A 27279-nucleotide genomic window follows, 5' to 3' on the forward strand; every position below is an offset into this window, starting at 1 on the left:
GATGAGCTGGTCGAAACGCTGCGGCGGTACGGCACGGTAATCTTGGGGGCGTTGGTTTTGCTGCCGACCCACGTTGTGGTGCTTGCTGTTTTGGGCGCAGCGCTGGTATATATGTTGACGCGATATGCTCGGCCAGCAGAGCCGGGGGGGGGGGGGGGGGGGAGAGGAGGACTAGGTAGAGAGAGGAGGGCAGGATAGACTTCTTTGCAAAATCCCTAGGCAAAAGCTCTGCCTTTCCCTGACGAGGCTAGGAAGAGCCCTGTTCAGACCTGCAGGTCCGAACGATGTGTACAAGGTGCTAGGTACCGTTTGCATCGCCGGCACCACATCAGGGCGTTTCAGCTCGATGATATTTCTCGCATTGTCCTTTTTATTTTACTTTTTTTTTTCTTTTTTTCTGACTTTCTTTCTTTCTTTCCATTTTTGACTTCCCCTCCGGCGGTCCGGTCCCGTCGAGTCTGGCATGTTGGGAAAACAGCACCGAGATGGCGGCATGTGCCACCCAGGAGTAATGGCTGGCTGGCTGGCTGGCTCACTGGGACACGGCGCATCCGGGAACAAGCGGCACATGCGACGGGGCCCCGGGTCTGGCGGGGCAGAGAGGGCCATGTGCATGTAGACCAGCGACGGTGCAAGCCGCATCCGGCCATCTCCTCACGCCCCGGCCGTGCAGGAAACGTCGACCAAAGCCCATCATCCTCCCGCCGCCGCTTGGGTATCACGAAATGCACAAACCTCCGGGCCTCGCCAGCTCCCCCCCCAAACCGCCATGTCCCGAACAACAACAACAACAACAACGACCCGTCCCCGCGCCGCCCCTACTCCCCGTCCGCCCCTCCCAGCGGCCCCCCCCCCGTCTCGCGCAGCACCCGGTCCACATCCCCCCGCAGCTCGGGCATCGCGCCCGCCACCTCCCGCGCCAGCGCGTCGCGAAACTCCCCAAACGCGCGGGCCTTGCCCCGCATGAGCTGGTTGCCCCGGCGGACGAGCTCGACAAACTCGCGCGTGTAGATGTCCGGGTTGCGCCCGTTCTCCACGTACTCCAGCAGCTCGGGCGGCACGGCGGGCAGCCTCGCGTGCGGGGACGTCGTCGTCGCGTGCAGCGACTGCAGCGACTGCGAGAGCGCCTTTCTGCGCGGGCACGCCAAGGGGAGGGGTCAGCAACGCAGCGCCTAGCCGGTGGGCCGGGGGTGGCAAGAAAATCGGGGGGGGGGGAGGGTTACGTTTCGTTGGAGAGCACCTGGCGGGTTGGGCGGCCGGTCGTGTCGTACGTCGAGACCTGGACCATGATCTGGTAGAGGTCCTGGATGATGTCTTTGAGCTGCTCTGTAGGGAGGTCAGCAGGTAGGCCCGGTGGTGGGGGGGAAGACGACGGGAGGGGGGGAAACTTGCGCTCGAGACTGTCGTGGTCTCTGTCGAGGGGGGCCATGGTTGGAGGTTTGGAGGTTGGAAAGGTGATGATGGATGTCTTGGGGCGGTGGATGCGGCGGCTGAGGTGGGGTCTTGGGCCGTCATCGGCGCGCTGATCCGAGCTCTGCTTAGTAAAGCTGGCTGCGGAGGTTGGGTCTCCGCCAGTAAAGGTCGTTATTTTTCACGCTTTGCAGAAAACAAACATCACGACGCAATATCTGTTGAGTGGTTCTTTCTTTTGCTTGTATTTGCTTACTTTTTTTTTTGCAGCTACGGTGTCAAGTTCCATTCTAGAAGAACTTTATTAACCTTATACTACTTGAAACGAGATATTACGCCGCCTCCGTGGACAACACACCCATCATCCCCGTCCGCCAAGTATCCTCCCCCGCCTTGATAAACGTTTCTTTCCTTCATTTACATGCCAGTCTCCATGCAGGTGTCATTTGGCATTCTGCGAGAAACAGAAAATGCGTGGTGGAAAATAAAAAAAAAAAAAAAGTTTGAATAAAAGAGGGCAAGCGAGAGAATAGAAAGAGTAAAAAAAGATTAAAAAGAAGCCGTTCAAGCATAAAACAAACCATCGGGTTTAAATCATGGCAACAGCACCGAGTAGGCCGGCAAGGAAGGCCATTCTTGGAACCTGGTCGACCCTCGCCCCAGCAGTGACGGGAAGCCCCGTGGTCTGGGTCACCACGATTGTGCTTGACGGTACTGTCTGGGTAAGCGTGTTTGTGCTCTCCACCTCAGTCGTGGCATGGGCGCCCGTCTCCGTAACAGTCGAGGTGACGACGACGCCCTCGCTCTGCGTCACGGTAATCACGTGGACAGAGGTTTCCGTCTCGCCCGGCGCAGTGACGGTCTCGTAGATGATGCTGGAGTGCTGAACCTCGACGATTTCTGTCTTGGTCTGAACAACCGTGACTTCCTGTCCGCCCTGGGTGATGACCTGGGTGATGGGCACTTCTTTCGTGACGGTTTGGTAGGCAACGTCGGTGCGCACGGCCGTGACGTCTGGAACTTGGATAGTCTTGACAACTGTGACGGGGACCTGGGTCTCGATGAGGCTGGTGACGGTCGTGGTGATGGTCGTCTCTTTTCCGTTGATGGTCGTGACCTGGGTGACGGGACAGAGGCTAGTGAGCGTCGTCAAGACCACGTCGGTGGCAGTGACGGTGGCGCCCGGTCGAGTAACGGTTTCCTCGACCGTGTTTTGGACCACGGTCTTGATGAGGCTCGTGGTGGTGAAGGTGATTGTCGTTTCTTTGCCATTGATGGTGGTGACTTGGGTGACGGGGCAGAGGCTGGTAATGATCGACGTGATGCCTTGCACCTCTGTCTTGGTCACGTCGGGCCCGACGGCCGTCTCGAGCTTGGTCGTGGGTACAACCGTGGTGATAAGCGAGACGGTTGTCTTGGTGATTGTCGTTTCTTTGCCCTCAATGGTGGTGACTTGGGTGACGGGGCAGAGACTGGTAATAACCGACGTGACGCCTTGCACCTCTGTCTTGGTGACGTCGGGCCCGACGGCCGTCTCGAGCTTGGTCGTGGGTATAACCGTGGTGATGAGCGAGACGGTTGTCTTGGTGATTGTCGTCTCTTTGCCCTCAATGGTGGTGACTTGAGTGACAGGGCACAGACTGGTGATAGTCGACGTGATGCCTTCCACCTCTGTCTTGGTGACATCGGGCCCGACGGCCGTCTCGAGCTTGGTCGTGGGTATAACCGTGGTGATGAGCGAGACGGTTGTCTTGGTGATTGTCGTTTCTTTGCCCTCAATGGTGGTGACTTGGGTCACGGGACAGAGACTAGTGATTGTCGAGGTGATGCCCTCGATGGCCGTCTTGGTCTTGTCGGGCTCTGAAACAGTCTCTTGGTACGTGACGGGGACCCGGGTGGTTATGAGGCTGATGGTGGTGTACGTGACAGTCTGCTCGTGTCCCTCAATTGTGGTCACCTGGGTTACAGGACAGAGGCTGGTGATTGTGGAGACCTCGTAGTCCGTCTCCGTCTTTGTGGCATCCGGCTGCTTGACCGTCTCGTAAAGAGTGGTAGGCACTCTGGTCACGACGCTGCTGGTCACGGTCTTGGTGGTCAAGTAGGTGGTCCCCGGGGCTGTGACGGTTTCCGTGACCGGGCACACAGTAGTGTAGGTGATTTCAACTTCAGTGGTGGTGCCTTCGGTGACGACCGGGCCAGGAACCGTGACGATGCCGCCGCTGCAGCCGTGGCAGGCGGTGATGGTGAGAGTCGACGTGGTGAGTTTGGTGACGAGAACGGTTCTGTTTTGTGTCAGCCCAAGTCTCGGGACTTTTTCAAAAAATAAAAAAATAAAAATAAAAAAAAAGTAAGGGTAAAAAAAAAAAGGGAAAAAAAACAAAGAAACACCGCGCAACTTACGTTCCCTCATGAGTCTCCGTAGCCGTGATGGGACACGTCGTAACAGTCGTATAAGTCACCAGGGTAGTCGTCTCCCCATGATGCCCATGTCTCTTGTCCAGCCCACTCGCCAGCACCGCAGCGGCCGAGACCACCAACGCCAAGAATCGCATGGCCAAAGTTCGTCTGTACTCACGAAACGACTGTAAAAAGCGAGTGATGTTATGTCTGTCCCAAGGGCTAACTCCAAAGTACAGAAACGAGCTCGGCGGTGGCGGGTACGACCAGATACTAAGCAGATCGGTTGGGCAAACCGACATTTTATATCAACAAGGCCTCTTCTGCCCTTGCCTCCCCCCCCCCCCCCCCCAAACCATCCCCCGGCCGCCAGGGCGGCTTGGGGATGACAGCCATGCCGAGCCTTTTCTCGGCCCTGCCCTCCAGCCGCGCGGCGGCAGCTGAAATTGCTCCCGTTGCGATGCCCCCCCTCCATTGCTGGTGGTATCTGCAGGAACGACTAGCTCCGTTGCCATCCGTAATACGAGCAGAGAGGGACTTGCAGCCGCGTTTTGATACGTGGTTCGAGGCGTTTTGTGGAGTGCACGTCATGCGTGTGGCCGAGATGGGTTCGTGATGCAGCTTATGCTTCCATTCAGAGGGTTGCCTCGACTCTGCTTGGTACGGTATGTAGTTTGGCTGGGAGGCTTGGCGGGTTGTTGGCAGGTTTCAATGTTAGTTGCAAGGCAAGGCGGGGCGGGGGCGGGGGCGGGGTGGGGCTGGGTGGGGTGAATCTGAGTGGCAGCGGCGCAGTCGTGCTAAGCTCAACCGGGGGGCTTGCCAGCTGCCAGCTGCCAGCTGCCAGCCATTGACGGAAAATAAAACAAAGGCCAAGTGCTAGCCGTGCTAGCCTGGAAGAGCAGAGCGCCGCCACATCCACATGCACCGATCGAAAAGATTCGAGCCGCCCATGCAGCCGTTTTGGCTTTGCCGGTGGGGCGTGGGGCAGGTTGAGCGCCCCTGGTTGTTTATGACATGCAAGGTGATTGTGGTGTGATGCGTCTGGCGGGCTGACTGGTACGGTTGTGTAAGTCGCGATGCGAATACGGCCAGCTGATGCTGGTGTTGATGTTGCTGGTGCTGATGCAGCTTTTTGGTGTCGATGTTGATGTTGATTGATGGTGCTGGTGCTGGTGCTGGTGCTGATGCAGATGCAGCTTGTTGATGTCGATGTTGATGTTGATTGATGATGCTGGTGTTGATGTTGACGCTGATGCTGATGCTGATGCCGCTGCTGATGCCGCTGCTGCCAGCTGCTGTCAGCTGCTTGCATTGACCGCTGCCGCACACCAGGCAAGGCAGCAGGTTCTTCCGCCAACCTGGATTTTGTCCGAAGTGGAACCGGCAGTGACAACACACGCCCCATCCATTTGGCCCATCGTTCCATCGTCTCGTCGTCCACGACGACTCCAGTCATTGAACTCAGCCCAGCATGCGCCGGCGACATTCATGGTCAGCTCACCTCAGCTCCCTCACCGAGCCACTTCATCACGTTGCCAGCCCTCCATGTGTGGACAACCGTGACCCGTACTCCCGGCAGCATCTCATGTCGGGGTTTTCCCCCCTCGCCCTCTCTTTTCCCGAGGCCCCGCGCTCCGCCATTCGACATGCTCGCGTCACACGTTCGTGGGTTGACCGTTGAACCCGCTTCCCTCTCCCGTCGAAAACTTGGATGCTCCCTTTCCGTTGCTGCGGGCTGGGCTGGCTATGCAGGGCTGAGGCAATTACTGCCGATTGACTTTGCACCCGCGTCGCACTGGGTGATCCTTTGCTGTTCTTGTTTTCTCGTGCGCACCTCGCTTCTCGTCGGCAGCGCCAAGCCAATATGATGGATCGGTTAGCCATGCCGCTGCCCTCCCCCAACCCCCCCCTGTGTCCCGACAAAGACACGGCATCGTCGCCATCATCACCATCATCACCATCATCATCATCATCGTCGCCATCATCGCCATCATCGCCATCATCGTCGCCGCCACCCTCATCGCCGCCCCCCCCCCCGCTCGTCAGCATCACCCAGCCGTCGCCGTTGTCCCGCTCCTGCGCCTTTCGCCATATGCAACACACGCAACACCTGTCCGCTTCCAACCGGCCTCCCACCCCTGCTGTCCGACACACCTGTAGCCAACCTCGTATTCGAAGCCTTTGGCCCTTGCACAAGAACAACAGTCGGCCCCCATTTCCAGAGGCTGCATTGTACGCATCACACAACGCTTCCGTTCCTCCACGCTTTAAGGAAAGAATCACAGAGCCTGCTCTGCCTTGCGCTGCCCTGCCCTGCCTTGCGCTGCCCTGCCCTGCCTTGCGCTGCCCTGCCCTGCCTTGCGCTGCCTGGCCCTGTCCTGCCCGGCCCTGTCCTGCCCGGCCCTTGTTCCAGCTCACTACTTCCTCGTGACATGGCCATCCGGCGAACAAAAGCCCTCCGACTCATCCAATGGCACTTGGCTTGCCCGACTTGTTGGCCCACGTATCTCACTTGGGTTCAAGCTGCCTGCAGGTATAGTCTCTGGATGCCCGACCTCCCCACTGCCATCCGCCTTGCATCTGCCGTGCGCGCACACCCAAGACATTGCTGCCCGGGATCAACAACTCTCTTCACCTGATGGAAACAGGACAAGCAGGGAGACGAGAAGGACTGCCAAGGCAGAGAGAGAGAGACGGAGAGAATCCACTCCACTGTTGTAGATTCGTGGCGCCACTCGACAGACAAGGGCCTGCAAAACTCCCGAGTCCCGACAAAACACCAACTCCCAAGACACGGCTGGGTTGCTCGGGTTGTGTGCCGTTGGGGAGTACATCACCTTTTTTGACATGAGCTGACAATAATAATGAAAACATGAATGATCAAAAACTGGCTGGGCTTTTTCATAATCCTCGTCAAAACTCTGCGTGCTTGCATGTTCCGCGCGGCACCTACATCCTCGAAAACGCCTGCGACGCATCCATAAACAGACTCGCCACCAGGAGAATCCCGTTAAACGTCGCCATCATGTAAAAGGGTGCCCCTCTCGATACCGAGTCGAAAAGCCCTCCCCCCAGCTTAGTAAGAATGAGAATCGCTGCTCCGCCGCACAGCGAGTAGACTCCCGCAATCGAGCCCTTCAAGCCGGCTCGCGACGCGCAGTCTTCCTTGGTCGAGATGCTCACCAGAGGCTCCGACTCGCTCGACTCGCTCGACTCGTCTTCGCCTGGGGCAATGCACGGCTCTCGTAGCACAGAACGTGACAGCTCGGCCGCAACCACGCCTTGGCCCAGCGAGCCCAAGCTGCACACAATCGCCCCAATCTGGCTGACGCCCATCAGCGCCACCACCAGCAAGATCCCGCCTGTCCCGCCTCTTCCGTCCACGTCCTTGATTTCCGGGCTCGAGAGCTGCGGCAGTATCAGGTACCCAACCACACCAGACACTGCAGCGACAACAACCGAGTAGTTGACCCGCCCTGTGCGTCCGGACAGGTACCCAAACACAGGAGCACAAACCAGTCCCACCAGCTGTGCAACTCCCGTGAGGATCGAGGACAGCACATATGCTTCTCGGCACTCCTTCTTCAGCTCTGGCGATGCGTCATGTGGCGACCCTTGGCAATAGCCGTTGCTGATGAAGAAGGTATTCACGTACAACGGGATAAAGAGCGAGATGGCCACAGTAGACGCTCTGGCCACGAACCCACCAATGTATCCCAGAGCAATCCTCGAGTCTGCAAATCCTAACAACACCGAGTCCTTGACTAGGTCAAGGTACGGAGCAACCTACCAAGCGAGAGTCAGTTCCAGCTATCAACGCATCGGGAGTTTTTTTAGGCTTGTTCGGCATACCTGTCGATGAGACCTACTGCCATCCCCTGCGCCCAGATACGATAATGAGTCTCGATCTGACATGCCGAAGAGGGCCTTCCATCCCTTACCTTCCTCGCCTTGCAGGTTCCGCAGCCCAACAAATACAAAGACTGCGACGCCCAGAGAAACCGCTCCCACCACGTAGAAACTGTACGATACAGCCTGGCCTGGTGTTACTCCATCAATCTCTCCAAACCTTGCCGGTAGAGGTAGGAATAGTAAAAGCGCAACAAGAGCGCCACATCCGGTAAACAAGCCAACATAACCCGCCAACGCAGACGGGTTTCCAGACTTGCCTACCGCACCCTGTTGTTGTTGTTGTTGTTGTTGCTGCTGCTGGTGCTCTCGAGATGCGCGCGAATCGTTGGACACGGATCGTGCATATCGCTCTGGTGTAATGGTGGCTTCTGATTCCACGGAATAGGCAACGCTCAGTCGCTGGTTGGGCTTGTACCTCGATAGATTCCTCCCATCTCTCGCGTCTCCGTCTTCAGTCATTGATGGCAGAATCGCCGTTACCATCGTCGCCCTGTGCCCCGAAGGAGAGACGAACATTAGCACAGAATACAGTTCAGAATATAGTTCGAAAAAAAAAAACGCCATCCTGTAATTCACCGTTGCCCAAATCTGCAAAAAAAAAAAAAAAAAAAAAAAACTTACGCCGCTGATGCCCCAACCGCAAAGAGAATGCGCGCCAGCAATAGCTGCGGATAGACATTCTTGGCCTGAACAAACAAGACCAGAGCAATCCCAATAATGGCATAGCTAATCACGGAAACCCATCGAACGCCGAGTCGGTCAGACACCAAACCCCACGTGGGACACGCGACCAGGGCCACTACTTCGTCGGCGAATCCCAACGTGCCTACGACGTCCCCTACGTTCTTCTTCTGCCCGATCAAGTCGGTAACGACAAAGGACACGGAGCTGTTCAAAAACACGAGAAAGGATATCGAAAAGAGCGAGATGCCCAGCAAGTACGTCACCGCTTGAAGGCTGGTTGTGGACGGCGAAAAAGGCAAATGTCGGGATAATCGCTGCATGCTGGCTCCCTATTTTTGTGTGCAAATCAAAGAGGAATCAAAGACAAACGAAGAGCCCTCTTGAGAAAAGAGGCTATGGGGGCAGATTTACATGACGAGAAGATGAGATAATAGTTGCTCTATGGAGCTTAGTTGGGTCGTTTGACGCGCAGAACTGGGTTGAGAGAGGGTTGTTGTAGACTGGTTACGTAATCTCAACCGTTGGTTTTTCGGAGGTTATGCACGTAATCTGGATTCTGTGTGGATGCCTAGGACCTACGACCCACCACCTATACCCACCTGTAGGTACCTATATTACCACCTCCTTGCTTAATAACCCGGCGTTTGCCAAGGAACCGGAAAGATTGTTCCACTCTGCCCCCGGTAACTGAAACATCTGCCCAATGCAAGCGACTGCTGGCAATGTCGCTGAATCTCGCCTTGTCCCTAATGGGAGAACAGACCACTGTTCACACTGTAAGCAGGCCCTCCTGGCATGAATCACGAGCATAGGCAGCCAAAATAGGGGAATCTGCCGCCGGGGTTGGCGAAATAAACATGCGTGGCTTTCACTGCATGCGGGAAAACACACGAGTAACAAACAAGCAAGTTGACTCTTTTTGTTGGAGCAAAGCACACACATATCTTGACTGGTTTACATGGTACTGCTCTCAGTCCTTGTTGATCCTCTTCCAAACTTTGCTCTCCGCAGCAGCGAGGCTTTCGCCAGCTGAGGCAGCCCATTTCTTTGCTGTGTCCCAAACACCCGCCTCACCTTGCTCTTCAGAGGCGGCTGCTAAACCCTGATGCTGGCTGAACCCTGCGGCATTCACGTCCTGCTGGTAGCCCCCCGCTGGAGGCGAGTACCCTGCAGTCGGGTAGTTGCCCTGGACGGTCCTGGTGGCAGGGGACCCGTTTTGAGGCGGCAGCGAAGTCATCATGGTAGGCGGTGCCGTCGTAGCAGTTGATGATCGGCCCTGGATGGGCAGAGATGCTTGAGGTGGCTGATATCCCATCTGCGGCGGCATGGTAGTCACCGGCACCTCTTGCTGAGGCCTCAGCGACTCGCCAGCCCTGGGCGGAGGAGGCAGATCGCTTGGCGTTCGGGAACCCAGAGGAACCGGAACAGCACCAGGTTGGGGCGGCGGCGGGCCATCTCTCAACGCGCTGGTCCGCGTAGGTGTAGCCGCAACATCAACATTGCCTGGCTGCGGTGCGCCTGTCGGCTTGGGTAGAGACGGCACTGCTCCAGGTTGAGCGGGCGTATAACGAGACTGTGTGCCAACTGGAGAAGTTTCCGGCTGAGGCTGGCTGGACTGATGTGGTTCTCCCGGGTTGGCTGTCTTGGGAGTGACACCCGATGGCTTCGCAGCGGTAATAGGGCTGGAGCTATAGACTGGAATAGGAGGCATGTCGAAGAAAACTAAACACGAGGAAAGCCAGGAAGTTGGTAAATGATGCCGTGATTATCTCGTCACTGTCCTTTTTTTTCTTTCAACGCGGGTAACGATGTCTATAGCTTGATGCCGATACCGGCGCGGTTAATGGATTGGTTACAAGAGCCTTGAGAGAAGCAGGATGAAAGAAACTGGACTAGAGGAGCTCCTTCTGTAGCAGCGGCAGACCGGAATTAGGGGCTTACAATACGAGGATGGCTACAAGGACGACGTGCAAGAGCAAACGCAGTAGGCCGTCTTTTGCACCACAGTTCAAATGGGACGTGGCCAAATAGGAAGTGACGTCAGGTGACACGAGCTTGAATGAACAAGTTCTTGACTGCCAAGTCAGCCAGCGCCCCACAGCCAGCGGACGATAAAAAGGCTGCTCGGGGAAATAATTTCCCGGCCTCAGCTTTCTTGTCCCAATACATAGGTACCTGGCAGGTAGGGTAGGTTAGGTACCTTAGGTAGATAAGGTACGTAGTACCTACGTGCCAATCGCTGGTGATCATTTTCTGCTCACTTCTAGTCACCAATGACCAGAGTGATAGTCCTTGATAGCAGAAAAAGGGTTGGAGAATCTTCATCCAGCTGGCGCCGAAAACAGGGACCGCCCAGAATAGGACGGTATCTGGTGACTGAGCCGATGTCCGTTCATTGTGCCCCACCACTGGCCAGCCAAGCCAGCCACTCCAAGGCAATATAGACATTACAGAGTCAACATAGTGGTGGTGGTTGGCCGTTTGTTAGTGTGCAATGCGTGTGCGTGCGCTCGAGTCTAGAGCTTGTCTCGCTCGCTCCCTGGCCGCCATTGCATCGCATCAAAATTCATCTTCACGACTTCGCTAGGCAGCCTGCTTCGCTGCGGGCAAGCACTTCACCATGGTCGGCAAAGTTTCTGAGAGGGTTCTTTTGAGGGAGGGTAAGTCGCAGGCAAACTTGCAGATGCTTCTCTTGCGCTGAACAAGATCTGACGATGCAACCAAGGGTTGGAGAGAACCGACAATGGCATGAGACTCACCACCTGGCCCGATGTCGCACCGATCAATCAAAAGAATTACTACACGTAAGATTAGACCCCCCCCTACGAACCGGGCTCCATCGATGCTCATCGATGCGGAACAGTGATTACATGAAGCGAGATGACCAAGTGCTCGCCCTTCGCCTTCAATGTGATGCAACGCGAGACCGGCTGGTCCAGAGCGCCCGCGACCGCGATCGAATCTTGTCCAAGCCACCAAACGGCGACCTTCCCTTGCCAGTCCCAGATCTTGCCGACGAGGACGGCGCCGGAACTCCTTCTGGCGGCGTGGATCCCACGCGAATCATCGTCATCCATCCAGGCAGCCAAAATTTTCGAATCGGCTTTGCCAGCGACGCCCTGCCGAGAACGATACCCGCCGCTTTGGCGACAACGTTCCCCCAGACCGAGTCCGAAATGTACGAGGCTCTGCCGCGGAGGCAGTTTGAAGCCAAAACGACGGACCAGCAGTACGGCGAGGAATGGTCCAAGAAGTATTCCAAACTCTGCAACGAGCTCAAAGTCGACATGAGGGCCAACAAGAGAAAAGTGCTGCCCAACTCCAAGGAGCTCGTCCAGACTTTCAACCGCCGCACCGAACCAGAGGTCATCGAAAAACACAACGATCCCCTGGAGATTGAGTGGACGGACGTGAGAAAACGGCAAGATGCCGAGCCGGCGGCTTCATGTTTCATCGGAACCGATGCTCTCCGGGTTCCGGACGACTCGAACCCCAAGTTCAAGCTCTGGTGGCCCCTACGCCACGGGTGGTGGAACGAGGACGACTACACCAGCCAGGAGCACCTGTACAATGATTTCGAGACCTTGCTGGACAAGGCGCTCCGGAAAGAGCTCGGATTGACCACCAACAGCGAATGGCAACAATACAGCTGCGTGTTTGTCATTCCCGACCTGTACGACAAGCGATATGTTGAGCAGATACTTCGATCATCCATGATATGGTTCGAGTTCAACAAGGTTTGCTTCGTGCAGGAGAGCATGGCGGCAACGTTTGGCGCCGGATACACCGGAGCCTGCGTTGTCGACGTTGGTGCGCAAAAGACGTCGGTCACTTGTGTCGAAGACGGGCTTTGCATCGAGGACTCGAGAATCAACATGAAGTATGGCGGATACGACATCACCGAGACATTCGTCAAGATGATGCTTTTCGACAACTTCCCCTACCAGGAAATCAACCTGCAGAGGCGGTACGATTTCCTGCTGGCCGAAGAACTGAAGATGAAGCACTGCACCATGGCTCAGGCCGACATCTCGGTGCAGCTGTACAACTTCCACGTCCGAGCGCCCAACCAGTCCACCAGGAAATACACGTTCAAGACGTACGACGAAGTCATCCTGGCTCCCATGGGGGTTTTTGACCCGTCGATATTCGACAACAGCACCAAACTTCGAGGGCGACGCAAGCTGGTGGAGAGATCCTACAACGCCTACGAAGTGGACGTTCCGGACGACCCGGCCTCGGCCGCCCAGCTCGCCATCCTGGCCTTGGTCAAGCCGTCCATCATGTCGGCGACGACTGGCCTCGCACAGCCGCATCCCCAGCCAGAGGTTTCGACGCCGAGCAAGGAGCGCTCCCAGTTCAGCTTCTTTGGCAGGGGCGAAAACGGCACCAACGGGACCCCTGCCGGATCCCACGCGGGGTCACCTGCGCCCGAGGGGAACGGCACCCCAGCACCTTATATATTCGGCGCTGGAAAGGACAGCCTCAACGGCGACAGCCCTGTCCCCAGCGGGGCCCGGGCAGCAGGGACGCCGATACCCGGCCAAGTTCCCCACGCGTCGCAAGCTCCCCTGGGAACGCCCGCGGATCCAGACGCCCGAAGCGCCACCTCCATCGCCGCGGAGAAGGATGCCATACTTCCCGCAGCGCCTCTCGACGTTGCCATCCTGACCAGCATCCAAAACGCCGCCAAGGGCGACGACAAGAAGCTCCGGGACTTGCTAGGCAGCATCATGGTCATTGGGGGCGGGTCCAAGATTCCCCAGTTCACCGTTGTCCTGGAGGACAAGATCAAGGCCAGACGGCCGGACCTGCATGACAAGATCCTCGTCAGCCGCAGCGCCAGAGACATGGACGAGCAGGTCGTGGCGTGGAAAGGGGCGAGCGTGTTTGCCAAGCTTCCCACCAACGACTCGTGGATCACGCCCTTTGAGTTTGAGCGCCTGGGTGCCCGGACGCTTCACCACAAGGTGCTCTGGGCTTGGTAGGGGCAAAGAGCACAGGTCTAGTGCTCCTGCAAACGCTCAGTCTTCTTCTCCCCGGGGGCTTGAACAGACAAGACAAGACGGACCGGAGTTACGGGGACTAAAGGATCTCGGAGGGTGTTTCACCAACCGATGCGGGGCTTCAGGGCAAGTTTGGGCCAGGAAAGGTGCCGTCAATTTCGCGAGTTATGGGTTATAGATGGAAAGGAAGCATGGAGCCATGCGTGGACTCCTTGTGTTTGCACGATAGACCAAGTACCTCGCGTCGTTCTGTCCTTGGGGGATGGTTTTTACAGACCGCCCGCCAATCTGACGCGAAAATTTCGGAGTGGTCAAATGAATAGTGACGTGGTAGAAAGCTGTGCATGGCCTGGCACGCACACCCGTAACAGAGTGACAGCCCCGTGAAGTCACAGACTGGCTTGGCTGGCTGGCTGCTCATGCTTCAAACACCTGCCAGATCCCACCTGATTTTGCGATCTGGAACGGACGGACCTCCGGCATTGGGTGGACGCACGACACGTTCCCGTCACCGTTGAGACTTTTCTTTTTCTATTGACGCTGGAGCTCTTTCCTAGCAGTCTCGATAGTCTCTCCCTCTGCGTGCTCTCGTTGATGGTTGTCGGTAGATCTGTTCTGTTCGTTCCCGACCGCCCGGAGTAATTCCCTTCCCTCGTCTCGATATCTGTCCAAAACTCTCCCTTTCTCTCAATCACTCTCAATCTTGCTGAAAAGTGCATGAATCTCGGCCGGGTGGCCAAAAAACATAGGTGGTGGGGGGGTCACATCAGTCAGGCCTAAGCCTCCTTGGCTAGGATGGTGATGAGGTGTTTGACCACCTCGTCGCCGACTTCTTTGGTGCCGGCATTGCCCCCTATATCTCTCGTCCTGAGTCCGCCGTCAATGGCGGACTTGACAGCGGCCTCCACAGCCTTGGCTTCTTCCGGTAGGTTGAGCGAGTATCGCAGCATCATGGCAACCGACAAGATGGTGCCGATGGGGTTGACGGTGCCCTGTCCGGAGATATCGGGAGCCGAGCCTGTTCAAAATGCCAAACAGGCGACCAGTTAGCGCATGCTCAACCTCTTGTCCGGGTTTCCAGGAAACCCCGGCATGACTTGTCCAAGCTCCAGGGGCGACGTCGTGATTGGGGGATCTGGCAGTGTTCGGGCTTACCGTGTATGGGCTCATAGATGCCGTTGCATTTGCCCTTGCCGTCGGGGATGCCGCTCAAGCTCGCACTCGGGAGAAGACCAATGCTGCCGGGGATCACGCTCGCCTCGTCGCTGATGATGTCGCCAAAGAGGTTGCTAGTCACCACGACGCCGTTCAGCCCTCTCGGGTTCTTGACGAGAATCATGGCCGCGCTGTCGATGAGCTGGTGCTCAATCTTCAGATCGGGAAACTCGCTGGCAAACGTCTCGGTCATGACCTTTCGCCACAGACGGCTCGTGGCCAGCACATTGGCCTTGTCCAGAGACCACACCGTCTTGTCTCCACGGCCGCGCGCCAAGAAGCCGGCCAGACGGGCCACGCGCTCAATCTCGACGCGGGAGTAGGGCTCCGAGTCCCACGCGGTGCCCGACCCGTCGTCTTCCTTGCGCTCGCCAAAGTATATACCGCCAGTCAGTTCGCGCACAATGACAATGTCGGTGCCCCGGCACACCTCGGCCTTGAGCGGCGACGAGTCGACAAGAGCCTCCGAGGCGAAAAAGCAAGGGCGCAGGTTTCCGTATGTTCCCATCTCCTTGCGCAGCCGGAGCAGACCCTGCTCCGGGCGAACGGCGCCGGTGCCCCATTCCGGGCCGCCGATTGCGCCGAGAATGACGGCGTCGGCGGATTTCGCGGCGTTGAGCGCTTCATCTGTGAGCGGGCTGCCTGTGGCGTCGATGGAACACTGGACCGTCGCGACGCTGCGCATCAGCACAATGGCCTGGAATCTAACCGGACCATTCTAGGCCCGGAACAAAACCACGGGGTCGACTTACACCGCCTAGCAGCTGCTCATTGAGCACGAATTTGCCGACGCTAGGTCTGTGCTGCTGAAGTGCGTTGAGAACCTGGTGAGTAGCCATCAAAGCGGCTCCTGTTAGCCGTGATAAGCAGCTTTTGCGCATGAACCGCAGAGATGGACGCAAGAAGTCTTCCAGCAGTGGAAAAGACTCCAAAATGTATGAATGAATAAGAGATGAGCAAAAAGAAAATAAAAGATGATCGAACGGACCTTTACAGCCTCTGCAACGACCTGTTGAGGCATCGTCTCATGTTAGCTCGACTCCGTTGGCCAAAGACAAGGAAAGGGCGTGCTGCCAACCCAACCGACCGGGTCGGGTCACACATGGGACGCAACATACCTCTGGCCCGCAATGGTCGCCGCGAAAAACCACAATGTTGTGTTCCGCCATGTCGTAAATACGCGCAGCTTTGGTTTCAAGATTGAACGAAGCGAGAAAACGACGCTCATCGGTCAAGTTGATGGAGTCAACTACGCTAAGTGGTTTCGGGTTTTTTTCGAGAACGATGATCCCCTCCCCCGCTAGCCGAGATCGGAGCGTCTTGTGCAACCAACCCGTCAGTGGGGGCTGGTGAGGTGAGTGCCATGAACTTTGGAAAGAGCTGCATGTAAGCTTCGTGGGAGTAGTTTGCTCCGTTCAAGCCGAAAATGAGCCATCGAAATTGCATATGCAAATGCCATCCCCCCGCGTTTCGGTACTTGATGCCTGAATTCCCCGTTCGCCAAGAGGAGTCGAGAGCCAGGAGTCCAGAGTCAGGAGTCCAGAGTCCAGAGTCCAGACGCGGCCCAGTCCACTTCAAATCGGGCACGGATCTCGGAGACGGGAGCTTTTACGTGAGCTTATCTGACTGAATCCCCCCCTCCCAAGTAACCAAAAGCTTTTTGACCGGCGGTGATGGAACACAGCTTTTCGGGTCCGACTTTCCAAAGCCAATTCTAACACCGTCTTCTTCTCTCCGCGTCGTACTGGACCAGTCTGATTCTGCACCCGCGTCACCAGTTTCCCCGTCTTCAGAGCAAAGTCGCAAGACTCCGGCGCTTCGTTGGCAACAATGCGGCGCGGAGACCTACCTTAACCGACGGCATTCGCAGCTGTTAGAAAAAGTGACCTAGGGCAGCTAGCTCATGGGGCCCAGGACGCTGATTTCGGGTGCAGTACTAGTATCAGATCGGCGCGCCTCCATGGGAGCAAGAGAAGCAGTCCCATTCGCAACTTCCAAACGTCTACGAGGCAACGGGGCTTCTGTGTCTGTCTAGGCCTCGAGTGCTGCCAATGGTCAGTCGATGCGTGCTATGATCCAGGCTGGGATCCTTCCATGCTGCCGTCTTTGCCCACTACCATGCTCGTCTTTTGTCTCGGTAGCCATTCGGCCTCGTAGCCTTGGCGGCCACTTGTCGATCCCGGCCGCGTGGCCACGTCTCGCTCACTCAACTGCCTGGCCTCGATGCTTTCTGAAATTCGGATGCACTGGGAGCTGGCGGTAGGCGGCCAAGCCCCGGGTGGAGCCACGTCGCAACTTGTCCTGCGAGAGCTGATGACGTCGTTCCGTACAATCTTGGTCGATGGAATCTCACAACATTGCCCCTGTGGGATCTGCGGCCTTGCGGTCCAATCTATCAATGGCCATGTCGCCATCCTCCGTACCAGACCAGACACTCCTCTTTGCTGCCTGATAAGACACCCTTGGTCAGGGTAATCGGTTGCCCGTAGTCTTAGTAGCCTGTGCCTGCTCCAAGTCGCGCCGCATTCGAGTCACATTGATTCTTGGCGACTTATAATTATCCTCCGTGACAAGTCGTTCAGGACTATTGCCGACATCAGCGCCTGCACCAGCATCGCTTCCGACAACGTATACAGGTCAGTGGCGATAAGGGAAGGACCGAGGACCCATTTTCTGTGCTTCGTGTTCCCCTGTCTGCCTGGTGAACATATGACAACCTGCCTTTTCTTGAAAAGTGTCGACGGTGACCACTGACCACCGACCAACTGCACCAGACATCATTACGAGCGGCGTTCAGAAAAAGCGCGCTTATCACATCGGACGGCACGACTCAATGGGTCTGCTGCCATCGATAAGCTACCAGTCTTTTTGGCTTACCGTGGCATATTCCCACGACAATGTAATCCGTACAGATAACGAAACGGCAGTTTATTGTAGGTGCCGCCAGTCGGTCCGTATCCTGATTCCTGGATTTACCGCGTACGAGCAGTCGCCTGCATTGGGCCACTGGTTCCATCGGGTAGCGGGCACCCCTTCCTGTTTCCTTACACATATGCCATGAAATTCCATATTTTCTGGAGTTGAAAGTAGTGACATTGAATGTTCCTCGCGGGGGTGTCATGTTGCGAGTTAGATTGAACCATGGAAATGTAGACGATCACCAGCATGCAAGATTTGGTATAAAGTTTGCGAAGCTAACCTCCTCGTAGACTTCTGACCAGCCTTTGGAGCATTCTCTGGCTTACATAGCTTGGCGGATCAGGCAAGTACAAGCACACATATAGACCGAAGGGTACGATGGTCTCAAGACTATAGTAGCAGTCTTTCATAACCTCTGGGTAAGGATAATTATTGTTGGCTCAATCAAGAGCGCTCAGGACAGCCTGTTGACCTGTTAACGGGAATTCGCCGCGATACTGTCCAGATCATGTTCTACATTCGGCCTAGCCCGTGGGACTAACGCAAGCTTTGTCATGATCCTGTAATTAGGCGCTGCTATCCCTTGATGATGGCATGGCAATGGCATGGGCATCCGTAGCAAGCAGGTAACGACCGTGACGCAGCGCAAACAGCTCGGTGACTTTCCAGCTAGACCACTATATTGCGCATTCGACAAGTTAAAGGATAGAGGAAGCCATCTCCGTTATGAATGATGCCGGGTAGCTGTGATGATTAGTTAGCCCCTTGCTCCTTGCGTGTTGAAGGATCAACATGAAGCTGTCAGCCATGGAGCAGGCAGCTTACCAACCCTGTTGGTCTGCCGCTGCGTATGAGTGAAGTCGCATTCGAGACGAGGGGGGAAAAAAAAAAGTAAAGAAAAAATAAGGAGCTGCAGCCAAATCCATGGTTACAGGATTCTTACGACGTGCTGATCCGAAGTCGAGCAGAAAATGTCGCTAAACCTGTCTGGTCGATGGTCAAGACCTGTGACGAGGCATCGTCGGACCAATGTAGTCTTTCGCCCCTCTGGCATGGGTCTGGCAAGGTTCACTTTATTGCCGAGAATTTCCAGCCCCTGTTCCGAAGCTTCTCATGCTCAGATCAGAGCTACTGGCTAGCCGCTACATGGTACAGCCAAGACTGGAGGGAATGTAAGCATTGGCCCAGGTCAAATGGGGTTTCACAATGACTGTTGCGAGCGTATCGTAGCATCGGATACGACAATGGTGTGGTGCTCTTGCCTGCACTGCTGGGAAGGGGGCCGTCCAAGTTCCAACCAGTACCTGCCTCTGCCTCTTGCCTCTGCCTCTTGCCTCTCTGCCTCCTGCCTCCTGCCTCCTGCCTCCTGCCTCCTGCCTCTGCGCGCGTTTTCTGACGACTTGGCCAGGTGCAGCCAAGGTCAACAGGAACTCGGCGCGGAGTGCGCTCTCACTCCGGCGGTGTGGTTGGCGCCTGCCTGGCCTTTCCTCGCTGTACTCCAGAGTCCGTACTTCCCGTCGGTACATTGGGTACAGAGTACTATTTACAAACCACAAACCACGCGGCAAGAAAAGCAACCGAGTTGAAGACAGGAGGCAGGTACCATGGCGCGCCAACCCACTCGCTGGTGACAAGTCACAGTCACAGGCTCGTCACTTGTCCTCAGCTTTCGCACGGCATAGCAGCCGAGATGTTCAGAGACCAGATCTCTCGTGAGCCATGCCACTGGCAATCTCTCAGCCGCCTTGCGATAAAAGTTAAAGTGGACCAAACATCATCATCACCAGAATCCGGTTTGGCGCGCGACCAAGTTCAGAACTTTGGCGCTGGAAGGTGCGACCCAGCGATGCATGGATCATGGATGGGTCCAGTCTGGTTTAGCCAGGAGCAGTCCAGTCCAGGACCCGGGACCTGCTGCCGTTTGAGTGGGCGCAGCACTTCATCTTGTCACAAAACCCGCAACCCCAGACCTTGAGCTGCCCTCATTCTGCTCCGTAGTCGTACGTCTACTCTAATAACTCTAAACGACTTCCTTGTGCTGCGCACTCGAGGTACCCAACTCGGCGGCTCGTTCTTCAACTTTTCCCAGCATGGACTCATGCAGTCAGTTCAGTACCTGGCCTGCTGCCTCGTCCCTAGGGTACTGGCACTTGTTGTGGGAGAAGGGGCACGTTCCAGGAACCTGAGCCAAGGGAAATCCTGACCCGGATGTCCTTGTATCCCGTCTTGAATATCCGCCATTTGAGGACGCAGGTTCTTTCGCCTTCTGGCCCGTCTTCTTCGGCCTGTTCTGCAGCAACGAGGTATTCACTACATGCCCCTGTGCACTTCGTGTTTGTGTACCTTGGCCGGGTCCCTCCTCGACTCAGGAGGGCTGGAGCGCAGCTAGCTCCGTGAACCCAACTGACCACCCTTCCCGACCAAGATGCGCGGCGGAAATCGAGGCTGCGGAGTGTTCAAACGAAGAAAAGATGGGCATGGAAGGAAAAGAGGAATGAATACCTCCTGCAACTTCCGAGTTGAAACCTTGAACCTGGAACCTGGTCTGTCCATTGGGACCCTCACCTACATCCGTACGTCTCGCTTGGATACCCAGGATCCGCCCCAATAAAAAAAAATTACACCCCGGACAGTACTTGCTTCTTTGAAGCAGCTCCCCCCCCCTTTCTCTCTCCCCACCTCCCCTTCGAAGGCTCCAGGGCAACGTCGTCAGGTCCCGGCCCTTCAAGCCCAGCGATAACTTCCACCCCAAGTACAGCCAACCGAGCCCACTTAAGGACGTTTCCTGGCTCCCCGCGAGTAAGATTGGAGGGGATGTCAGGATGAGCATCTCTGTCGAACTGGTCCTCTTCTGGGATAAATTTGTCATTCCTTCGCCAGATCTCAACTCCCCTTTTCCTTTAGTTTCGCCCAGGGTTGGGCCGAAACTTGGGAATTGGACATATCAACATCTGTCTAGCATTTTGGACTAAATGAGACTCTCTCGTTAATATGCCCAGGAAGGCTGGTGTCGCCGGCTCTCTCGAGACACTCGAGAACGTGTTCCGGAGCCTGGCCTTGTTCACCGACAGGAGTCTGAATGGATGGACTGTCCATCGCGACGGAGGCACCGTGCTGGAGACAGTGGCAGTATGCATCCTAATATGGACTCAATAGGGGACCATGTCATAGGAGCGTCTTTAGGGGCTAACCTGGACGAGGCCCCAAGTATTTACTTTTTCGCAAACGTCCCACACACCTCCGACCCGAACCGCAGCTCTTCAGATCCATTTGTTTTCAGCAGTCATCGCCAAGGTACTGACTGACCCAAGGTTGTCGAGTCAGTTGTGAATTCATCATTCAGCCTTCCATGCCGCATCCTGTACTCTTTGGCTCCCTGCTTCTGTCGTCTCCCTGTGTAAGTCTTTATGAACACCACACCTCCTCAAGACCCGCCGTCCATCTCCGTTGTACACCTACTTGCCCGGGTCTATTCCGTCTTCCCGCAGGCTTCACATGGTCTGTCATCACTCTGTTGTTCTCGTCTCGTCCAAACCCAGCTTGGACTTTCCCTGTCCACAAACATACATGGAGACACACATTCTCTCAGTCTAGTCAGTTCTCCCCAGAGTTGTCTGTTGTCATACCCTAATAAAGAAGCTGGCAATCTTTCTGCTTCGCTAAAGCCATTCATTCTTTTATTTTTTGCACACTTTCATTCACTCGAATAGTGCCATACATTAAAAAAAATCTCCGCAAATAATGCTGTCATTGTTTCTGTAAAACGCTCATGTTATTGTGGCCACGCTATTCAACGAAATATAAACCGTGGCTGTACTTGCTTCCTTAAAAATTGGGCCTTTTTTGTTTTCTGTGCTCTCTTATTTGCTTTCGTCTTTTTGGCCTCTAAGAGCGATTCCCATCACGGGAGGAAACATCTTTTGATCATCGGCCTGCATCCCACTAACCCCCGATTTGCTCAGCATTGCCGTTGGGACAAATACCACAAACACAAGCCCCTCCGATACCTGGCCGGGTATGTAAGCCCTCCATGTTAGACCTTTATTATATGAAGACCTGAAGTTGAAGTCGCTCTTCGAAATGCTGTTGGGCATAATGGAGGTGCATTGCTAATCGGGCTTTCAGGCGCAAATCGACCTGAGCACTCCCAAGGCACTTACAACCGGTAGCATTGAAGTTTTGGTCCTCGGCTCTGAATTTCCGTAACCGCTAAACACTGCGTTAAAAACACCTCTGGCGCAGGGTTAACCTTCACAGTCTTCTTCGCCGCAGCGCGCGGTGCAACACTCCAACCATTTCACTCACCTAGACCAAGTAGGCTCGACAAAGAACAGCCTAATCGCCTCATTGCGCCATACACCAGCCAGCTTGGTCTCTGCCTCCCATTTCCGGCAACTGGTACCGTCACTAAATTCAAGGAGACCCGTTGAGTAGCTCAGATATGAGCACCAACGCTATACATGAGGACGGGGCCTCGTTAGCTGGCGGTGCCATGTGGGCGATGCCGTTTACTTCACAACCGCGCAAGAAGCCAGCAACTGTTTATACAAGCTTTCCGTACGGTTCTGGGGAAGAATGCGACGCGATTCCATCGTGGAGAAATTCACAGACGCATCAAACATCAAACCCGGCGACTTGCCAGCCCGCATCAACACCCCAAGAGTTGCTCCCACTTTCTATGACTGGCGATAGTAAGTCTGGATCCGAACTTCTTTCGCAGAAACCCATGCTTCTTGGACTAATGTTTCTTGGAAAGGTGGATGGGATAATTCTTCCTGCGGCGAAATACTCGATTTCCAATGCTTAGACAGAGAGGGCCCGATCGGCCAAACATACACAGCGGATGACGCTATTCAGATAATCGACCTCAGGTCATCAAACCCATCTCAAAAGAATGGATCAATGGAATTGGGAAGCGCCGTGGAACCTCGAAGAATGTCGTGCTCTTCGTTGGCCGTTTCTACCTCCGAACCACTATCCGACATTCCTTCTTCTTATGATGACTTTCCGACATCCATTTCCGAAGCGCAGTCCTACGCATCCGACTACTTTCATACGTCCAACAGGAATTCACTGATGTCGTCTTTACACCTCTCCCCGGTTGTCTCACCCCGAGCCGCCTCTCAAAGTCGACCAGAACAGGTCCGAACCCGGAGTCGTGGCCGCGCTTCACCCTCTCCGCGATCCAGTACTCGATCTACGCCGTATAGTCTGGAAGGATCCAAAAACCAGCGGTGGCCTACCGGGCCCTATGCTCCCATGCAAAATCAGGGTAGACGCTGCTCTGCAACGATGTATGGGAACGGCCAAGAGGGATTTGGATCGAACCAGCCCATGTCTCTCCAGAACTGTCCACCGATACCATCCGCTCCTGCCCCTCTTTATATGGGCAGCGGGTTCCAGGGTCATCCTCGTCATCAATCAAATGTCCTACTCGGGCAGCCAATAATACCGCGACAAGGCATGATGTTAGCATCGCAGATGCCACACCAGGGTGTGTTTGAGCAGCCGTCTCCACTGCCGTCTCATGGGCTGTTCAAGATGCTTCAGAGCAACGGGGATCTCCATAGCTTACATGGCCACTTCTCGGAACTGTCTGATCCTCCAAACCTACTAGCTGCCCTTCAGGGAGGTGAGATGCCACCGCCGGACGAAGACATGAGCCCATCGGATCCGAACCTCGTCCCTTACGAGCAAGACGTGCGGTTTGAAGGCGATCTCTACACCCCGAAATGGGTCCGGGGCCACGGAAACAGGCGCGAGGGATGGTGTGGGATTTGCAAACCGGGCAGATGGCTTGTCCTCAAGAACTCGGCCTTTTGGTATGACAAGTCGTTTACCCACGGCATTAGCGCCGCCACCGGAAGCCCGTTTGAAGAACCCCTTGACACGCGTCGGATGGTCGGCAATCCTGACGTCTGGGAGGGACTTTGCGGCAGCTGCAACGATTGGATACCTCTGGTTAGCAGCAAAAAGAAGGGCACCACGTGGTTCCGCCATGCCTACAAGGTGAGCACAAGCCCAATCATGTCTTTTAACTTGATAAACGTTGGAAGGGGCATGCCCAAACTAACCGCCAAGCTGTGTAAAACAAAAAAAACAAAAACAAAAAAAAAGTGTCATACGCATCAGAAAGTAAAAGATGCCCCCAAAAGACGTCGAGAGACCAACAGCAACAGGGCCGTGGCTGGACAGGGGTCCAAGTCCAAAACGGACGTTGACACAAGACAACCTTCAGTTGCCCCACAAACCGTCAGGCCAGCATCGACTTCAGCGTCTCAATTTCATGTCAAGGTTCTGCAGCAACGAAAGCACAGGCTCCAAATGCCACCACACCAGGAATCTGCACCAGGACCAGAGGGTTGCGGCCAGCCAGCCTCATAGTGATTTTTTGTCCCGGGCTCTGCATCTGCCATGGATAACATGATGTAGTCTCGATGCTGCTCGAAATTTTGCTTATGCTTGTTTCCTCTTTAGGCCGCCCCCTTTTCCCATGGCTTAGGGAGGCTGTCATTTGGAACGGGAATCCTCTTGCGTTTTGCGATGGGCGGAAATCTGTGAGGCTATGCACGCAGTCATGTTGACACGGCCACCGTCGAAGAAGATGTACTCGACCTGACGCCTTTTTGTTTTATAAAAAAAAAATTTTTTTGAAAAAAAAAAAAAAAAGGAAAGAAAAGAATAGCCAGAAAAAAAAACAATCTACTTGGCCGACACGATTCAAATGCAATACGAAAGTATAGAATGGCGGGTGCCTGGTTCTGGGAGGTTTCACAGTGTGAACTAGAGGTCTGGAATCTGAACATGCCGTGCCATCAGTTTCTTTCTGGTTGTCTAGTTGTCTTCTTCTCTTTCCCTCAACACCCTCCACCCTCCACCCTCCACCCTTCTTACACTTTCTACCAATGTCTTTTTCATAATTGATGTTTTACTAATCCCCGTCTTATGACCCCTGTGTTTCTGTCTAGGCTGTTTTGTCCAGTCTCCACCTGATGTCGAAAAGGACTGTTCGCCGAAAGCGAAGGTTTTGACCAAGCTGCTATTTTATTGTAATCGGCCGTCTTTTTCCTTATCCGTGTCTGGGTGGTATTCTTTGGTTTATCCCTGTATTTCGCTCAAGCTGGGCTGGGTCCTGGATTCGAGCCTTACCCTTTGAATACGAGGTGAAACTGAACTTTTTGTCTACTTTTTGGTTGGTTTGGTTCGGGGGGTTCCCGCCCTCAAGGTCGTGCCTCTTTGAACCTGCATTTGATGGGTGGCGTGGTGAGAATCGAGGGTGTGCTGGGCCGGCCGGCCAGTGGTTACGAAAAGGCGGTGAAGAATAGATTAAAGTGGCATGGTGTGGCATTCCGTGACAAGCGGAGGATGGGACGTTTAGATTTTGATTGCATTCTGGATGGTTTCGGGGATGGATTGAAATGTCGTGCATAGCACTCGGTATAAACATGGTTAGTTTTAGGCAATATCAAGTGGCAGCGGGAGGCTGGGGGGCCTCCTCTCGGGAGGAGCATGGGGTTTCAGGGGATCGCGGCATCTAATTTAGGGTTCATGTTTGATTCGACTTGGGGAAAGCACATATGAAGCACGTTTAGGTGGGGGTGACGGCTGCTCACCAATGAAGGCGTGCTGGGAACATCCAGATCGGAACAGTGCCTGGGCAGTGGCAGTGGCAGTGGCAGTGGCAGTGGCAGTGGGCACGGAGCAACCTGCCGGCCTGGGTTTGCCTTGCCGCCGGCCCGCCGCTAATAAGCGTCAACTGCCAGCAGTTGCCCACGCTTGCTAGCTCTCGGCAGAGACGGCCCCCAGCCAAGCGAAGCAAGATATCATTCAGGTACCAGGCACCTAGGAGGTACCTAACGCACCTGTACCTAATGTACCGTAGGAGTAGCTTCGAGCAGCAGGGAAAAGACGGCCGCGCGCTGCATTTCCACGGCCACACTTGGTCCTAATATCCCCCCCCCCCTTTTTTTCTTTCCTTGCCTGCTTGCTTGCTGCAGAACGAACGCTCCACGTACGCGTCGTTCCGTGACTCGGTCCACTCCATTGCAGCGGCATCATCATGCACCTGTAATCGATTCCGTGCTCGCGCTCCTCCGCAGAGTGGGGCGTAGCCAGCGGCTGCGATCACGTCTGGTCCGCAACGTGGCTGGGGTCCCAGGTACACGCCGAGTACGAGGGCGCTACTGACTCCTCAGTACTTACCTACCTACTGTGGGCAGGCTCGGCAGCCACCCTGGCCCCATGTTAAGTCAATTGTCATCTGCCATGCCGCTTCGTCATTGCCGTTTCCTTGCCGGCAGGCAGGCACCGCGCAGAATCTTGTTTTGTCGAGGCGGGCCTGTCAAAGTGTGTGTGTGTGTGTGTGTTTTTCGCGGCGGGATGCAAGCCGCTGGCGATTAAGGGGGGGGGAAGGGAGGGTGGCGGCGTGATGGGGCTAATGCCTGGAGCGTTTGTGGGGGGGGGAGGTGAGGCGAGAGAGACTGGAGCGTCGGGACGTGGAAAAGGGGAGAAGAAGAACAGGAAAAAGAAAAAGGAAAGAAAAGAAAAGGGAGATAAAAAGAAAAAGCTTAAAATGAATATAAAAATAAGAATGGAAAAAAACAAGAGAGACAGAGAGAGAAGGAAAGCGAGGGGAACCCCTCGCAGAAGGGCATGTACTGTGAATAAGGAGAACAAATGGATGCACCACGTCTTTTCTGGCGAGCATCTTGGTGGGTGCCGCAGGTGCCCAAGTACTCGACAACGTATGCGCTGTATCTGTTCGAGCTGGATCCTTTGTAATCGCTCTGGACCGCAACGCTGACAGGATGCATACGGTACGTACCGGCGCGTACGAGGTTCATAGCCGTACCGTCTTTCGCCTTTGACGTTGGTGATGGCTGCCGACTTGCGGCGGGCCAAGCCGGCCCAGCGGGTCAGGGAACTACAGCCTGGACAGGGCATACTGATCATTACTCATTGGCTTCAAGCCCGAGCCGTCAGTCGGACTACGCGGTAGTGTAGACGGTCCTATATTTTCCTCTTCCGACGCCACGCGGAGAGAAGGGGGGAGGGGGGCAGACGGGCAGACGGGTAGAAAGGTAGTCCGGTATATCTGCTCCAGCCAGATTCAGTCACACAAGATGAAACACCTCGCCATATCATACATACCACGTCATCAGTCCACGCAGCTGCATGCCGCGCCATGACGGGACGCCGACAACAAGCAAACACACACACAGCCTTGGGAGCCAAGGCCCAGCACCACGGGCCCGCGCGTTGGCCTTTGAGCGGGCGGGAGGACCGGCAGCCGAGGATGGCAGCCCAGCCCACGGGCAACCGATCCCAAGGAGAGCCGAACCGGGCCGGCAACAAACGACGCCGGTCCGTCGGGTCTTGCCCGCCGTGGAGCGCCGCCAGCGTTTTCAAAGCTCTCAAGTTTCAACCGGGCAGCCCCGTCGTCGCGCAGTCGTGGCATTGGGCCGCGTACCGACGGACGCTTTGATCGGGCGCTTTATTGCGGCGAGATTTGGACATTGACATGGCTGAGGCTGCGCCAAGGCCTGGTGATATATCCATGGTGCGGAGTGATTGCTTGGCTTCGGTCTCCACGCCTTGGTTGAACCTTGTTCTTGAGGCTGCCTCGGACTCTGGACAACTTGGCCTTGGGTTGAGTACGGAGTATGAAAAAGATGACTAAACAAGCAAACTCAAGATGATGAATGACATATGACATGACATTGTGGATTAATTACAT

The 27279-nt window shown here is 55.4% G+C and overlaps 9 protein-coding genes across 9 annotated transcripts; 4 read left to right on the forward strand and 5 right to left on the reverse strand.

Moving 5' to 3' along the window:
- Positions 1 to 818: 818 nt before the first annotated feature.
- On the reverse strand, positions 819 to 1429 carry UV8b_03529 (uncharacterized protein; the record flags this gene model as incomplete). The annotated part of the gene is made up of 3 exons (XM_043141027.1): positions 819 to 1131; positions 1224 to 1326; positions 1393 to 1429. 3 exons carry the CDS (start codon positions 1427 to 1429, stop codon positions 819 to 821), a joined length of 453 nt encoding a protein of 150 aa, XP_042996961.1.
- A 570-nt stretch (positions 1430 to 1999) lies between these two features.
- Positions 2000 to 3962, reverse strand: UV8b_03530 (uncharacterized protein; the record flags this gene model as incomplete). The annotated part of the gene is made up of 2 exons (XM_043141028.1): positions 2000 to 3692; positions 3811 to 3962. 2 exons carry the CDS (start codon positions 3960 to 3962, stop codon positions 2000 to 2002), a joined length of 1845 nt encoding a protein of 614 aa, XP_042996962.1.
- A 1048-nt stretch (positions 3963 to 5010) lies between these two features.
- Positions 5011 to 5370, forward strand: UV8b_03531 (uncharacterized protein; the record flags this gene model as incomplete). Its single annotated transcript, XM_043141029.1, has 1 exon — positions 5011 to 5370. The coding sequence occupies one exon, from the start codon at positions 5011 to 5013 to the stop codon at positions 5368 to 5370; it is 360 nt and encodes a 119-aa protein (XP_042996963.1).
- Positions 5371 to 6756: 1386 nt separating this feature from the next.
- UV8b_03532 (uncharacterized protein) lies at positions 6757 to 8723 on the reverse strand (the record flags this gene model as incomplete). Its single annotated transcript, XM_043141030.1, has 4 exons — positions 6757 to 7593; positions 7660 to 8016; positions 8053 to 8209; positions 8341 to 8723. The coding sequence occupies 4 exons, from the start codon at positions 8721 to 8723 to the stop codon at positions 6757 to 6759; spliced, it is 1734 nt and encodes a 577-aa protein (XP_042996964.1).
- Positions 8724 to 9373: 650 nt separating this feature from the next.
- Positions 9374 to 10114, reverse strand: UV8b_03533 (uncharacterized protein; the record flags this gene model as incomplete). The annotated part of the gene is made up of 1 exon (XM_043141031.1): positions 9374 to 10114. One exon carries the CDS (start codon positions 10112 to 10114, stop codon positions 9374 to 9376), a length of 741 nt encoding a protein of 246 aa, XP_042996965.1.
- Positions 10115 to 11023: 909 nt separating this feature from the next.
- UV8b_03534 (uncharacterized protein) lies at positions 11024 to 13391 on the forward strand (the record flags this gene model as incomplete). The annotated part of the gene is made up of 3 exons (XM_043141032.1): positions 11024 to 11063; positions 11129 to 11207; positions 11267 to 13391. The coding sequence occupies 3 exons, from the start codon at positions 11024 to 11026 to the stop codon at positions 13389 to 13391; spliced, it is 2244 nt and encodes a 747-aa protein (XP_042996966.1).
- Positions 13392 to 14185: 794 nt separating this feature from the next.
- UV8b_03535 (uncharacterized protein) lies at positions 14186 to 15793 on the reverse strand (the record flags this gene model as incomplete). Its single annotated transcript, XM_043141033.1, has 5 exons — positions 14186 to 14427; positions 14565 to 15285; positions 15377 to 15448; positions 15613 to 15633; positions 15743 to 15793. The coding sequence occupies 5 exons, from the start codon at positions 15791 to 15793 to the stop codon at positions 14186 to 14188; spliced, it is 1107 nt and encodes a 368-aa protein (XP_042996967.1).
- Positions 15794 to 16104: 311 nt separating this feature from the next.
- On the forward strand, positions 16105 to 17841 carry UV8b_03536 (uncharacterized protein; the record flags this gene model as incomplete). Its single annotated transcript, XM_043141034.1, has 5 exons — positions 16105 to 16236; positions 16378 to 16496; positions 17199 to 17260; positions 17399 to 17557; positions 17834 to 17841. The coding sequence occupies 5 exons, from the start codon at positions 16105 to 16107 to the stop codon at positions 17839 to 17841; spliced, it is 480 nt and encodes a 159-aa protein (XP_042996968.1).
- A 4380-nt stretch (positions 17842 to 22221) lies between these two features.
- UV8b_03537 (uncharacterized protein) lies at positions 22222 to 23927 on the forward strand (the record flags this gene model as incomplete). Its single annotated transcript, XM_043141035.1, has 3 exons — positions 22222 to 22234; positions 22300 to 23552; positions 23661 to 23927. The coding sequence occupies 3 exons, from the start codon at positions 22222 to 22224 to the stop codon at positions 23925 to 23927; spliced, it is 1533 nt and encodes a 510-aa protein (XP_042996969.1).
- Positions 23928 to 27279: the final 3352 nt, after the last annotated feature.

Source organism: Ustilaginoidea virens, chromosome 3 (assembly GCF_000687475.1).
Source record: "Ustilaginoidea virens chromosome 3, complete sequence".
Classification (NCBI taxonomy): Eukaryota; Fungi; Ascomycota; class Sordariomycetes; order Hypocreales; family Clavicipitaceae; genus Ustilaginoidea; species Ustilaginoidea virens.